The sequence below is a fragment of the Octopus sinensis genome, linkage group LG20, assembly GCF_006345805.1.
Source record: "Octopus sinensis linkage group LG20, ASM634580v1, whole genome shotgun sequence".
NCBI classification, from domain to species: domain Eukaryota; kingdom Metazoa; phylum Mollusca; class Cephalopoda; order Octopoda; family Octopodidae; genus Octopus; species Octopus sinensis.
The window spans coordinates 26,073,344-26,087,260 of NC_043016.1; the positions used below are offsets into that span (position 1 = coordinate 26,073,344).

General features: G+C 33.9%; 1 protein-coding gene across 2 annotated transcripts in view; it reads left to right on the forward strand.

Annotated features, from left to right (window-relative positions):
• LOC115222698 (integrin-linked protein kinase) overlaps window positions 1-9,604 on the forward strand; it is an 82,380-nt gene extending 72,776 nt beyond the window's left edge. For both annotated transcript variants that reach the window (XM_029793023.2, XM_029793024.2), the window contains 3 exons: window positions 3,265-3,364; window positions 5,619-5,749; window positions 6,417-9,604. In XM_029793023.2, coding sequence (XP_029648883.1) covers window positions 3,265-3,364; window positions 5,619-5,749; window positions 6,417-6,569 — 384 coding nt within the window. In that variant the 3' untranslated portion in view covers window positions 6,570-9,604. The remainder of the gene's footprint in view (window positions 1-3,264; window positions 3,365-5,618; window positions 5,750-6,416) is intronic.
• The last annotated feature ends 4,313 nt before the right edge of the window (window positions 9,605-13,917 follow it).

Sequence of the window (13,917 nt, forward strand, 5' to 3'; positions counted from 1 at the left end):
TAACTTGGAAAGTTGTAGAGTGCAAAGAAAATATATAAATAAATAGAAAATTTATTTTATTTTCTAGCATGTATTGCTTTGCTGATAAATATAGGTATTAAGAGACTTGTTATAGTATTCCGTAGAGTCTTTCTTACACACAGCATGTAGTCCTTTTGAGAGAAACGATCCTGGCATTTAGCTGTCAGAAAAAAAAAAAATCTACCCAGATTGCTGTTGAATGTTGCAGTTGGCTTTTATTATTATTGTTATTATTTTTTTAGTTTGCATTTCTCAGCAGGATCCTGTCACCAGACTGTGCATATGCTTTTTTTTTTTGTGCTGTTTATCTTTTAGTATTTAGCAGCAGAAATATCTAATGTGTTTTTGAAATTAATTTTCAGTTTTTGTAAATGCGAAAAGAATGACAATAGTAATGGTAAAATAATAACCAAGTGTAAAAATCCACCAGACCTGTAAGAGGTTGTCTCTCAAAATGTTAGATAATCACAGCTAATGTAATATCTGGATAAAAAGTATGATGGACACAATTGAAAGATCCAGTTTCATAAGTTCACAAGACAAAGTAGGTGGGGATCTGAGACTAGATATTGACAATAATAGTGATGCTACATGATCCAGTGATATTGGGGTTGGAGTGAAATGATGCCCCACAGTGAACTGCACTTGATGTTCCAGGAGCAAAGCACTGTTGTGCAGATAGGTGTGCCTGGGTCACAGTGAAAAATTTCTTTGAAACTTTTGGAAAGGCAATAATGGTAATGTTCAATAACAATAGGTTTCAAAGAAAAATACATAGCTTATATATAGCAATTCTACCGCTTAAAGTTATTGTAGAAGACATTTGTCCAAGGTACTATGAAGTAAGATTGAACTCTGTGTGTGTGTGTGTATATATATATATATATATATATATAATCAAATCAAATTACATTCAAATGGAAATTGTAGTTGTGATCTCCATGCCGGTTGCACGTAAAAAGCACCACCCAAATGTGGCCAATGCCAGTGCTGCCTTGACTGGCTTCTGTGCCAGTGGCACGTAAAAAGCACCATCCAATTGTGGTCTATACCAACCCCCTCAGGCCCCTGTGCTGGTGGCACATAAAAAAGCACCCACTACACTCTTGGAGTGGTTGGCGTTAGGAAGGGAATCCAGCTGTAGAAACACTGCCAGATCAGACTGGAGCCTGGTGCAGCCTTCTGGCTTCCCAGATCCCAGTCGAACCATCCAACCCATGCCTGCATGGAAAACGGACGTTAAATGATGATGATGATATATATGTATGTATATACATATACATACTTACATGCGTGATGATACATGTCTTAGTTGTTAGAGTGTGGCACTCCTGATCATAAAGTTATGGTTTTGGTTCCTGGACCAGGCAGTGTATTGTGTTGTTGATCAAAACACTTCATTTCAAGTTGCTCTGTGTTCACTTTTGGCATCTGGCGTGTGACATGCTAAACATCTGTACAGGCGACATTGATTTGGTGGAAGGAGTGAGCTAAATATTTGATCCCTCTAAACAAATCATCTATGCGGATTGTTACAAGATGTTGCAGAACCCTCATCTGTCATCCATGACAGGAGAGTCCATCATACATGTATATGCAGGTGTAGAGTTTATGGTACTAGACCGTAGTGGTTATTTTGCTTCTCAACTATCCATGTCATTTCAGTCCATGACAGGTGTGTATACTGAGGCAGATGGGTTTCAATGAGATATTTATATTGTAGTCAGTTTATTAAATCAAGTTTGACTTGACTAAATAAACTGACTGCTTTACTATAAAATGGACCAAATATATTTTTTTGGCTACAGTATTATGGACTATGATTAGAATGTCATAGGAAAGAATTAGAAAACGGATTCTTCAAGCCAAGTCAACTGGCAGGAGACCTAGAGGTAGACCAAGAACATGTTGGTTGGATAATTTTCTTGGGCTCTATGAGTCACACTTAAGAATCCTGCTGGAAAGTGTAATAACATTGCTTCTGATAGGATCCTATGAAGGAGGTGCATGAGGACTCTACCCCCACAACCCTCCAAGGGATAATGGGCCAAGAAGATGGAGAGGTAGAAGGAAAACTAGACACATCACAATATATTTCGTTCTCTCTTTCCCTTTCTCATAGCATTAAAACGTTAAATTCTATCATTCCATTGAATAATATTCAGTTATAAGCAACAATATAACAGAGCAAATGGATGCATTAGACCAATGGATCTTTAACTTTGGTAGTAACATCTAGTTGTGGATGGTGAGCTCATACAGTAACAGCTAAGGTTCCATAGGGGTGTACTGGGTGTTTAGAAGGCTTTATAATTTTTTTTTCTTATAAATGAAATATTTAAACTTAGTACAGTATTTATATCCTAAGCATATTTTAAAGAATCTTATATTAGAATATGAATTAGAAATTGTGTTTATCAGTGACCAGAAAATATGATTGATGATTTAACAAAGGGGGACACTACACAAATTATACAAATATCTAAAAGAGGGACATATTGGATGAGACAAATACACCACCAGCTTCAGTTTAAATAAATCCGCCTCTTGTTTTTCTGTAAAGCATGGAAAAAGGACATTTGTTAGATGCTATTCTATGAAGTAGGGCCGCTGAGCTAAAAATATTGAGGATTACTGTTTTACACTAAACATCTTTTTGATTGTTAAGTTATTCCCCTCATTTCCATGTTCAAAATCCTGCTGAAGTAAACTCACCATTTCAGTCTTCTTGGGTCCTTACAGTAAATACCAGAAATATGGTGAGGAAGGGAAAAGGATCAGTGCATACTGGATGCATTTTTCATGCAACCAGCACTAGTGAGATTGCCAAATATGTTGCAAGACAGAAAAAAGAATGGAAAATGAAGAAAAAAGCCTCCATGGATAAGTGATAGGGGAGTATTTGGGAGTAAGTGGTGACTTTATGTTACAGGCTGAAGTATGATAGAGGGACAAGCAATGGTCTCTTTCTGTAGAGGACATACATAGCTAGCAAATGTTATATAAAGGTGAATAGTAGTAGTTATGAAGAAGATAAAAATGGCAGTGATGGAGTGTCAGAGCAAACTCTCAAGGTACAAGAGGATAGGTATAAGAAAGGATATATACTGTAGATTTGGGATAGAAAGAAGAGGGTGGGTAGTTTCATAAGGGTGTGAGGGTAGCGTAACAGATGGTTAGAGACTGGTATAGTTCTAAGTTGTATACTTGTATTAATACCTGAATGTATTTATCTGTTTATAGATAGACGAAGATCTTACAGCAAGAATTAATATGGCAGATTACCGTTTCTCATTCCATGAGAAGGGGAAGATTTACTCACCAGCATGGATGGCGCCAGAAGGTAAAACATGTCTCTTATACCCATTTATTTTTAATTTACTGTTGGGTGTTAGTTACTGCATAAAGCATCGTGCTTACTTTTATAACTTCGTTAAACTGAAGAGCAAAAATAAAAATAATAAAGATAGGACTACAGCTGAAAGTGCTCAGGTGACACTGAGACAAAAGGAGAAACAAATTGAAAGATATAAGGAATAAACATTCCAATCGGTTAAAACAACATTATATCATTCCCAAATTATCAAAAATCGATAAATATATATTAAAATAATAGGGCATCCGATGGTAAAACCCAATAGTATAAAATATACACAAATAAAAGGTAATAAAACCTAAAAAAGTAATACAAATGAAGTTGAATGAAAAAATATATACCGAATAAATTCATGCATAATAGAGGCGACTAAAAATTTAAAGAAATGGAGCTAAAATAATGTAAATATATAAAAATACAAGAGTATAGGCGCAGGAGTGGCTGTGTGGTAAGTAGCTTGCTAACCAACCACATGGCTCCGGGTTCAGTCCCACTGCGTGGCATCTTGGGCAAGTGTCTTCTGCTATAGCCCCGGGCCGACCAATGCCTTGTGAGTGGATTTGGTAGACGGAAACTGAAAGAAGCCTGTCGTATATATGTATATATATATATGTGTGTTTGTGTGTTTGTCCCCCTAGCATTGCTTGACAACCGATGCTGGTGTGTTTACGTCCCCGTCACTTAGCGGTCCGGCAAAAGAGTCTGATAGAATAAGTACTAGGCTTACAAAGAATAAGTCCAGGGGTCGATTTGCTCGACTAAAGGCGGTGCTCCAGCATGGCCGCAGTCAAATGACTGAAACAAGTAAAAGATAAAAGAAAGAAAGATATAAATATAAAAAAATAAAGTGTAAGGAAACCAGAACAGAGTCCATTCAAGCCCATTTCTACGATTGTTTCAAAGGTTGCTGCTTCACATCGTTAATGTACAATTCATTAAGGAAACCCAACAGCAGCACTTTTTCATCAGGAGAAAACTAAAAGTTAAAATAAGAATTCAGTGGATTCAAGCAAGGATTAGTCCATTGTCCGTTTCAAAGATAAAGAATTTGCTAGAAGCTTTACTCAGTTTCAATTGTAGATTGAGACTCAGGTGGTCTTCTGAAACATCTAGTATTAATTTTACCCTTATTTTTTATTTTTGTATTTATTCAAGAAGGTTAAGAAAAACCTATGGTTACAAAAAGGGACCACATCAGAAAATTTATTAAGGAGTTTTGGTCCAAAATATTTAAGAATCAAGTACAATTCCCTTAGGCATAATCTACATCTGTATAAATTAGCATTAAAGTAGGGGGCCTTGGACAGGACTGACTATTCAATAGTATAACTCATATTCCTCCTTTTTACATACATGTATATGTTTATATATTTGCATGTATATGTATACATGTGTGTGTGTGAATCAGTGTTGATTTGCTTATGTTCCCATAACTTTGCAGTTTGGCAAAAGAGATCAATATAATAAGTATAAGACTTAAAAATAAGCACTGGATTCAATTTGTTCAACAAAACCCTTCAAGATGGTGTCCAAGCATGGCTGCAGTCCAATAATTGAAACAATTGAAAAGAAAATAAGATACAGCAATCCATTGCTGGATGTGTCCCTCTTTATACCTCAAAGCTTTTGGTTACACCAGTGAGTCATTAATGCCACCATGTTAACTTGACACAGACAAGGCACTCTGGCAGCTTAATACTCAACTTTTACCAGCTGAGTGGACAAGGTTAGTGGGAAGTAGAGTGCCTTGCCCAAAGACACAACATGCCTCTTGCATTGTGACCTTGTAACAAGGCACTTTACTTTCTAATTAACCAAATTAATGTTTTGGTTTGTTTTAAAATTATTCTTAAACATTTTTTGTTGACCAGCGTTTTTTTTTTGTTTTTGTAATTTGGGAAGGTTGTTATGCTAATGATAAACACATGAACTTGTTATATTTCACTCCTTATTCATTATTAGTTAACTATTTAACCAATTAACTAAGCAATGTTTAATTGTTTGGTTAATCAATCAATCAATTATGTTTGTCAAAGTATTTTCATCATAATGTACAACCTCTTCAATACATCCCTTTCTACATTGGGTCATTTCTTTTCTTTTTTAACTATTATAAGAATTCTATTCCAATATCCCTTTATTATATCTAATTGCTGCATTATACTGTATATTCATGTGTATTATGTGTTTTACCATGGTTTCATTTTAATTATTAATGAAGCTCTGCAGAAAAAACCTGAAGAGATGAATGTAAAGGCTGCAGACATGTGGAGTTACGCTATTCTGTTGTGGGAAATGGAAACAAGAGAGGTGCCATTTGCAGACCTTTCGCCAATGGAAATTGGAATGAAGGTATTTTTTTTTTCATTTATGTTGCTATACATATTTATTTAAATTATTTACTCTTCTCATTCACAATGGTTTTATATTTCTATGGAAAAAAATTTCCTTTTTTCCTTTTACATGTTTTAATTGCTGAATTTAAGGAATGATTACAAAATAAATTATAGAAGGCATTGAAGAAAAATTAACTGAAATGTACCACAAATTTAAGAAATCCTGTTTTCAGTGATTGAACAGTGCTAATAATCATTATTATTTATCATTTTATTATTATTATTATTATTATTATTATTATTATTATTATGATTATGATTATTGGTAAGGTGGTGAACTGGCAGAATTGTTAACTTGCCAGGCAAAATGCTTAGTGGCATTTCATCTGTCTTTACGTTCTGAGTTCAAATTCTGGCAACGTCAAACTTTGCATTTCATCCTTTCAGGGTCGATTAAATACATGCCAGTTACACATTGGGTCAATGTAATTGACTAGCCCCATTCCTCAAAGTTTCAGGCCTTGTACCTTTCGTAGAAAGGATTATTATTATTATCATTGGTAGAATTGTTTGAAAAAGTGGAGAGGAGAGGTGAGGATATTTTACAGTGAATTATTTCAACCTTTTCAATTATAATTGTAAATCTGTTTCACCTTAATGTTTCTCTTGCTTGTTTTTCTTAGATTACTCTGGAAGATTTAAGAATCAAAATTCCACCAGGAATATCTTCACACATGAGTACACTCTTGAAGATCTGCATGAACGAAGAACCAGGCCGCCGCCCTAAGTTTGACATGATTATTCCTATCTTGGAAAAGATGCGACATTCTAGTTAGACAACAAACACTTCGTCATATATTTTAGAAAATTATTATTCTGATAGGGAAACATTAATTTTTCTGAAGTTATTATTATTATTATTATTATTATTATTATTATTATTTAAATTAAATATTTTCATACATGAATTGAGTACTATATATATATATAAAACTAAAATGAATTATCTATACACTTTATGTTTTATCTACACCCTTACATGAATTGTCTACACCCTTATATATTATATTACTGCTTTTGAGAAAATATTTACAACCAGAAAGAGATTTTATAGAGATATGTTGATATCGATGTATATAAACTGATACTAAACAAATGTTGCTAATTACAACATAGTTGCTAATTACAGCACAACAGGACTAAATTTTACTAATTCTATAATTGTGATTGATTGCAATCCATATATTAATTAATTATTCTGGTTTTTTAATTATTATTTTAAAGTCTTATAAATCTTATATTTAAACTTAAAAAAAATTTTAATATTATAAAAAAAATTGTTAAATACAATTGTTAAAAATGTCATCAAATTATAAAAGAATTACTGACACATTTAAACTTAAATTTTAAATATGATTAGTTTTACCTTTAGAAATGTTAGTGCTGCTTCTTTTAATTCAGTTGGAAAGGTTTGTTTTTTAAATTCACACACACATTCATTTTATTTGATGGCTTATAATCTGGCAAGAAAACCTCAACTTCAATTACATGAAGAAATTCAAATACATCTTGTTTTCTTTCATTTGTACACTCAGAAACACATGCACACTTACATTTTACACAAGCTTCCCGAAAATTACTTATTTTAATCTGGAACCTTCCTTCCACTATGTTCCAAATTGGTAATTCATTCTTAATCTGAAACACTCTGGAAAATGATTCAAATCGGTATGAATACAACATAAATAAAGTAGTAATTAAAATTTTCTTCCCCTCTTAATATTACCTCATTATTTTCTTAGTTAATTAATATCTCACCTTTCTTAAAGAAAAAAATTCTATTTAAAAAAGTATTTTAAATTTAACTAAAAGAAGAACATAAAGCCTTTTTCATCTGGATTTCATAAATCTTTCCTTTGAATCATTTATTTTTCATTAATTTTAAATCTTAAGCATGTTATTTAAACCAATTTAAATTTCAAAGAAAGTGAAAAAAACTTTAAAAAGAGAAAAAAAGCATTTATTTAATTAATAGCCATTTTATTTTTCATACTTTTTTTAGATTTTTTTAAACTTGCTATTGTTTCATTAATTTTAATAAAGATATTTTTATCAAATGCAAGCTTTTAAAACTATTTTTTATTCTAATTATTTCCTTAATAGTAGTTTTTAATTGTTATGAAAATTAAACAAGTTTTTTTGTTTTTTTAACCCTATTTAACCATTTTCGATATCCAATTAAGACCACCCTTGGTCTTTTAATATAAACATACCTGAAACCGCCCATATTAAAGTCTCCATTTTGAAATCAAAATCTTGTTATTGAAATATATCAGTAGGTAAATGTTCATAATATAAGAACCATTTACAAAATTTTATTTCAATATTTAAAAAAATTAGTTAAATATTTTACTAAACAGTTCCTTAATGCTTTATTATTATTTAATTTTATTTTTTAAAATGTCTCAAAACACATAGCACTGTATTTTTATTAGAAATACTGAAATAGAAGAATTAAAGGTTACTTGCTCTGATTAATTATTTTCTGCTGCTGTAACACTGGTACAGAGCTTAACCAATTTCTATTGTAGATTTGAAATTAAACATTTGACAAGATTTCCTATCAATATTTTGTGCCTTATTGCTACCAAAATATACTTTGGCTAGTACATGTCTTGGATTTAGACTTCATGACAATGCTTTTCATTTAGTTAGTAGGTAAAAAAAAATTTTTTAAACAAAAAAACATAACAATGGTGCCAAGTTACATTTGGAATATAATTTTACAATTCATTCTAAGACTGAGATGTGGAACCTTAAAAATAAGTCATGATCTCTTTTTATACTTTTTTTTTTTTTTTTTGCTTAATAAATGATCTGTCTAAGTGATCAAATTAGTCAGAATGTGATAACAACAATGACAGCAACAAAAGGATCAAGTTGATAAAGTTTAGAAAAGTAGAAGAAAATATCTGCGTTCCAACTGAAACATTTTGAGCAGTAACTTCAGGATACAATCTTTGTAAATGTTCTCACTCGAAGAACATTGGTCTTCCTTTATTATTCATTTCCTAAGTATTAAGAATGGATTGTAATAAACTTGCTTAATTCTGTGCAGGTTCCAGGGTCCATGATTGACATTGTTAACCTATAGCAGTGTTAGTAATATAGATTTCAATATTTATTTTAAGAATACAGATGATTATGATGATGCTGCTGCTGATACTGATGACAACAAAAATAGGTTTTTTGTGGGGGTGGGGTGGCAGGGTCAGTTTCTTATGAAAATGCCATTCTCTAAAATCTTGTGATAATGACTAGTAAAGGAACCCCACTTGATCTAGAAATAGTGTAGTCTGCTTCAAATCACACCTGACCAATGTCTTTAATATTGATCTGCTCAATCAGGCTGTTAAATAACTAAACACCTTGTAAAAAAATCTAAATTTGGAAAGAAAAGAAAATATTCTGAGCAAGCTCTCTTGTATCTTAAATGTTAAACTCAATGCTGTGCTAATTGCTTAGGAGTCCCCCCCCCCTTTTTTTTTAGATTAAACTGTTTTACTTCACTTACATTCAGTCACTAGTGCTCATGGGAAAGGGATGAATGTCACAACACCTACTTATCCCATTCTATTTACCTCTCTCTAAAACACATTAGCCTTCATTATCTTATTATAAATAAAAATGGATATTTCTCATTCCTGAATTTAATTTAACAAAAGAGGTCTTTAAAAGATAAAAAAATAACAAAATTAAATATTAAAAAAAATTCTCAGGTATCCAGGTCTTATTTTTTTGCTGATTAAAAAAGACAAAACTAAATGTAACTTATTGCTGACTGTGTACTAAATAAACATTTTGTATTTAATCTGTTGTATATTGTATTCTTACATTTACAATAAATATGGTTTCTCTCTCTCTCTCTCTCTCTCTCTCTCTCTCTCTCTCTCTCTCTCTCTCTCTCTCTCACACTCACTCACTCTCCATACCGTGTAAAAAGAAATTGAAATGACACTGCTATTTCTCAACACTGAGAAGTTGAAGCTTCCATATGACAAACATATACTGTAAATCCTAGAGTCTAGTCCGCCCTTGAGTATAATACACAGGGGATTTTTTGGAAGCTGCACTTCTGAAAAACTTAAACCTTGTGTATAATACGCACCCCTTCTCTAACTTGAGTCAAGGAGGTCTATATAACGTCCTTGGTTTGTAAAACTGTATGCGGTAACGTCCTTTATTATTATTGTAGCTTTTTTCTGCATTTTGTTTGCAGTAAATAAAGAAATAACAGTAATAACGTTTAATAAATGTTGCTTACTGCAAGTTATGGATGATTCTTTTATGACTTCATTGCTTTCAGGCTTAGCTTAATGTATTTTCGCGCTCGACATCACAAAATGCATCTGAATAAACATTGCTAGACAGCAAATAGAGACTCGGACATTGCTTAGAAAATATTTTTCATTTTTAACCTCTTATATAGTACGCACTAGGGATTTTGACCTTAAATTTTTGGGGAAAAAATGTGGATTATACTCGAGGATTTACGGTAATTAGAAAGTTATAGGAAAGAATTACAGATGGATTCTTCAAGCTGAGGCAACCAGCAAAGAGACCTTGGGATTAAACCAAGAATGAGATGGTTGGATAATATCCATGATCTCAGTTGGTTGCACTTGGGAATCCAACAGGAAACTGTAAAGACAGTTGATTCTGACAGGACCCTATGGAGGAGGTGCCTGAAGACCATACCCCACAACCATTCCAGGAATAGAGAGCAGAGAAAATGAATGAATGGAACAACAGCAACAACTATTGTGAGGGCAATGATAGAAATTATTTTTCATGCAGTAATGGATTAAGATCAGAATAACATTGCCTTCGTTATCTTCTGGTAGCAGTGGTAGTGGTGGTAGGGGCAGTATCAGTCAATCTTCCAGTCAAATCAAGGAAGTTACGTTTCCACTGGTTTTCTAATTGGAGAACCTATCTGCCAGTTGCAACCCCTGATAGAAGTATCACTGTTATATATATATATATATACATATATATATGTACACACACACCCACACATGGAGGCACAATGGCCCAGTGGTTAGGGCAGCGGATTTGTGGTCGTAGGATCATGGTTTTGATTCCCAGACCGGGCATTGTGAGTGTTTATTGAGCAAAAATGCCTAAAGCTCCATGAGGTTCCGGCAGGGGGTGGGGGGTGAACTCTGCTGTGCTCTTTCACCACAACGTTCATTCTTTCTTCCTGTTTCTGTTGTACTTATATTTAAAGGACCAGCCTTGTCACATTCTGTGTCATGCTGAATCTCCCCGAGAATTACGGTAAGGGTACATGTGTCTGTGAAATGCTTTTCCACATGCACATTAATAAATGAGCTGTGACGTCACTGGTGCCAAGCTGTATCAGCCTTTGCCTTTCCCTTGGATAATATCGGTAGCATGAAGAGAGGAGGCTGGTATGCATAGGCAACTGCTGGTCTTCCATAAACAACCTTGCCCAGACATGTGCCTCGGAGGGTAACGTTCTAGGTGTAATCCCATGGTCATACATGACTGAAGAGGGTCACAACAATATACACACACATTTGAAAGGCAGAATTTGAACAGAGAATGAACAAATCCAGAGAAAAGATAGTACAAGACTGATACTCCTAACTATTCTACTAACCTATCAGAAAGTTCCGGGACTAGTTCTGTAGCACACCAACAGATGGCAGCACATGGTTGCAAGTGCAGTGAGAGCTCGCATTGATGTTTGTGTGCCAAGTGACATTGCTGTCTTTACTTTGCAAGTTGTGAATTTGTGTTTTTGTGATGATGTGCATGCTGGACAGGAAGTTGAAACAAAGAGCCAACATGAAAATTTGGCGTTAAACTTGGTAAGTCTGTTACAGAGACATTGAGCATGCTTCAGCAAGCATACAGCGACAGGGCAATGGGTTGTACGCAATGTTTTGAGTGGCACAGATGCTTCGAAAGTGGGAAAACATCCTTGGATGATGATGAGCAATCTGGAAGACCTGCCTGAGTGTCACTCCTGGAAATGTGGTATTGTGCATCAAAAATTTTTTCCCCAGGGCTAGACCATCAATCTAGAGTTCTGCGACATTTTAAAGTGTTTGAGGGAGGACATTAGGTGAAAGTGACCAGATCTGTGGGGCGCAATAAATTGGATTCTTCATGACAACAATACACTCTGTCACCAAGCTCTCTTCACTCATGATTTTCTCACCAAAAACAATATGGTGTCACTTATGCACTCATCCTATTCACCAGATTTAGCATGTGTGGACTTCCATCTCTTCCCCAAGATGAAAATGCAGCTTAAAGGTCACTATTTTAACACCATTGTCAAAATCTGGAGTGAATCGCAGAAGGTCCTCAGCTCACTTATAGAAAACTAGCATTATGACCCGTCGTTGCCGGGTCATAGTGCTAGTGCATGTATATATGTGTACATATTACATGTACATCTATATATATATACATCTACACATAAAATACAAAATACAAAGTTATATCTTGATATCGCTAGTGATAACAATACTCAAAATATATAACAGACTGGAATTGTAGACCCGTCTCTTGCAATTTCGATCAATTGTATCTTGTCCTCCCTCTTGTATTGAAGTGTGGCTACAATCCACCACTTCTGGTTAGATATCTTTCATAGTCGCACCAAGACACTTTTCGATGGTGCTTTCATCCAGGTGTTCAAATCTTTTTTTTTTCTCTACATTGTATACTTTATAGACAATAGTCTTTCCTCTAATTTAATTTTTTATTTCATTTGGTGGTGTTATCCTAGATTCACCGTCTTTGTCGGTGATCAATCTGAAATAGGTTTGTATTTCTTCCATTTTAATTATAATGAGTTCGTGCCCGCTGACGGCTACAGCGAAATTCATTTTGGGACTTTCTTCTATCAAAGGCATTCTAACAAAAATGCTTCCGATAAACGGTGAAAATATTGTCAATTTCCCCAAACAGGGACACAATTCAATTTTTAAACAATAACCAAAGCTCCTTCTCTCAAAGGGGGAGGGTTACAGTTTACAATTATTTAACAAATGCAACACAACAATGTTTCCCTTACGAGGAACCAACAAACGTGATAACAATAGTTAAACAATAATAATAATAACAACAAACCTTATGGTGAATCAAAAAGCAGTACGCAGTTGAAGCTATAGTCCTTTATGTATAAGAAATAAACCAACAGCAGTACTCAGTAGAAGCGACTGTTTGAGAAAACAGACATTACATACAACCAAACTTCATATAGATACTTAATGCTAGCTAATTAGCAGATAATCTAATGTAAAAGCCATGGTAAACGGTATGTGCACAGCTCCATCTGGACTATTCCATTTCTGCATGCTAATTTTATTTTTAATTTATTCCCATTCATGTGAAACCACTTGTTCAAGTCATTGATGCAATTTTATACCAATTGCTATTTTTACTTTTTTTTATGTTACGATTACATTATACTTTAGTTTGATTTTAATTATTACTTACTACATATAATTCAATTGTTATTATTATCTCTAATTTTTATTGTTAAAGTGAAAGTATCTGACAAAATAGAGAAACGTTTTTGTTTCACTTTTAACACATAATACTGAAATAGTGGAGAAGATATGATATTGCTATGGGCTCGCCCTAGGCAAGAAGTTGAACATTTTTTTGCCCATGAAACTACATGGACCCTAAGTAAGGCATGTGTAAAATTTGAATGAAATTGGTTGTGTAGTTCTCAAGTTTTAAGGAAACACACAGACAGACAGACACACATTCTCAGTTTTATATATATACACTACCGTCAGAAATTAATTAGCACCCTTGATTTGCTCTTCACTCAAGGTATGTGCTGTCACCTAGTGGCCATATCTCGAACTATTGCTTTGTTGCGAGTTCACTGATGCGCAGAACTATGACGTAACTTTGTTTGCAGAGCAGTTTGAGAGTCTACAGCCTTATGATGTTGACATAGCAGTGCAACAACAACTTGGAGTGCGGATGCAGACAAATCTTCCTTTGTTTAATAGATATAGGTAGTGCCTCGCAAGGACCGAAATCACACCATACTAAGTTTTCTCATCGCGTAAGACGTTTTGAACAGCTCATAGGTTAATTGATTTAACCTATTTAATGTAGAAATTT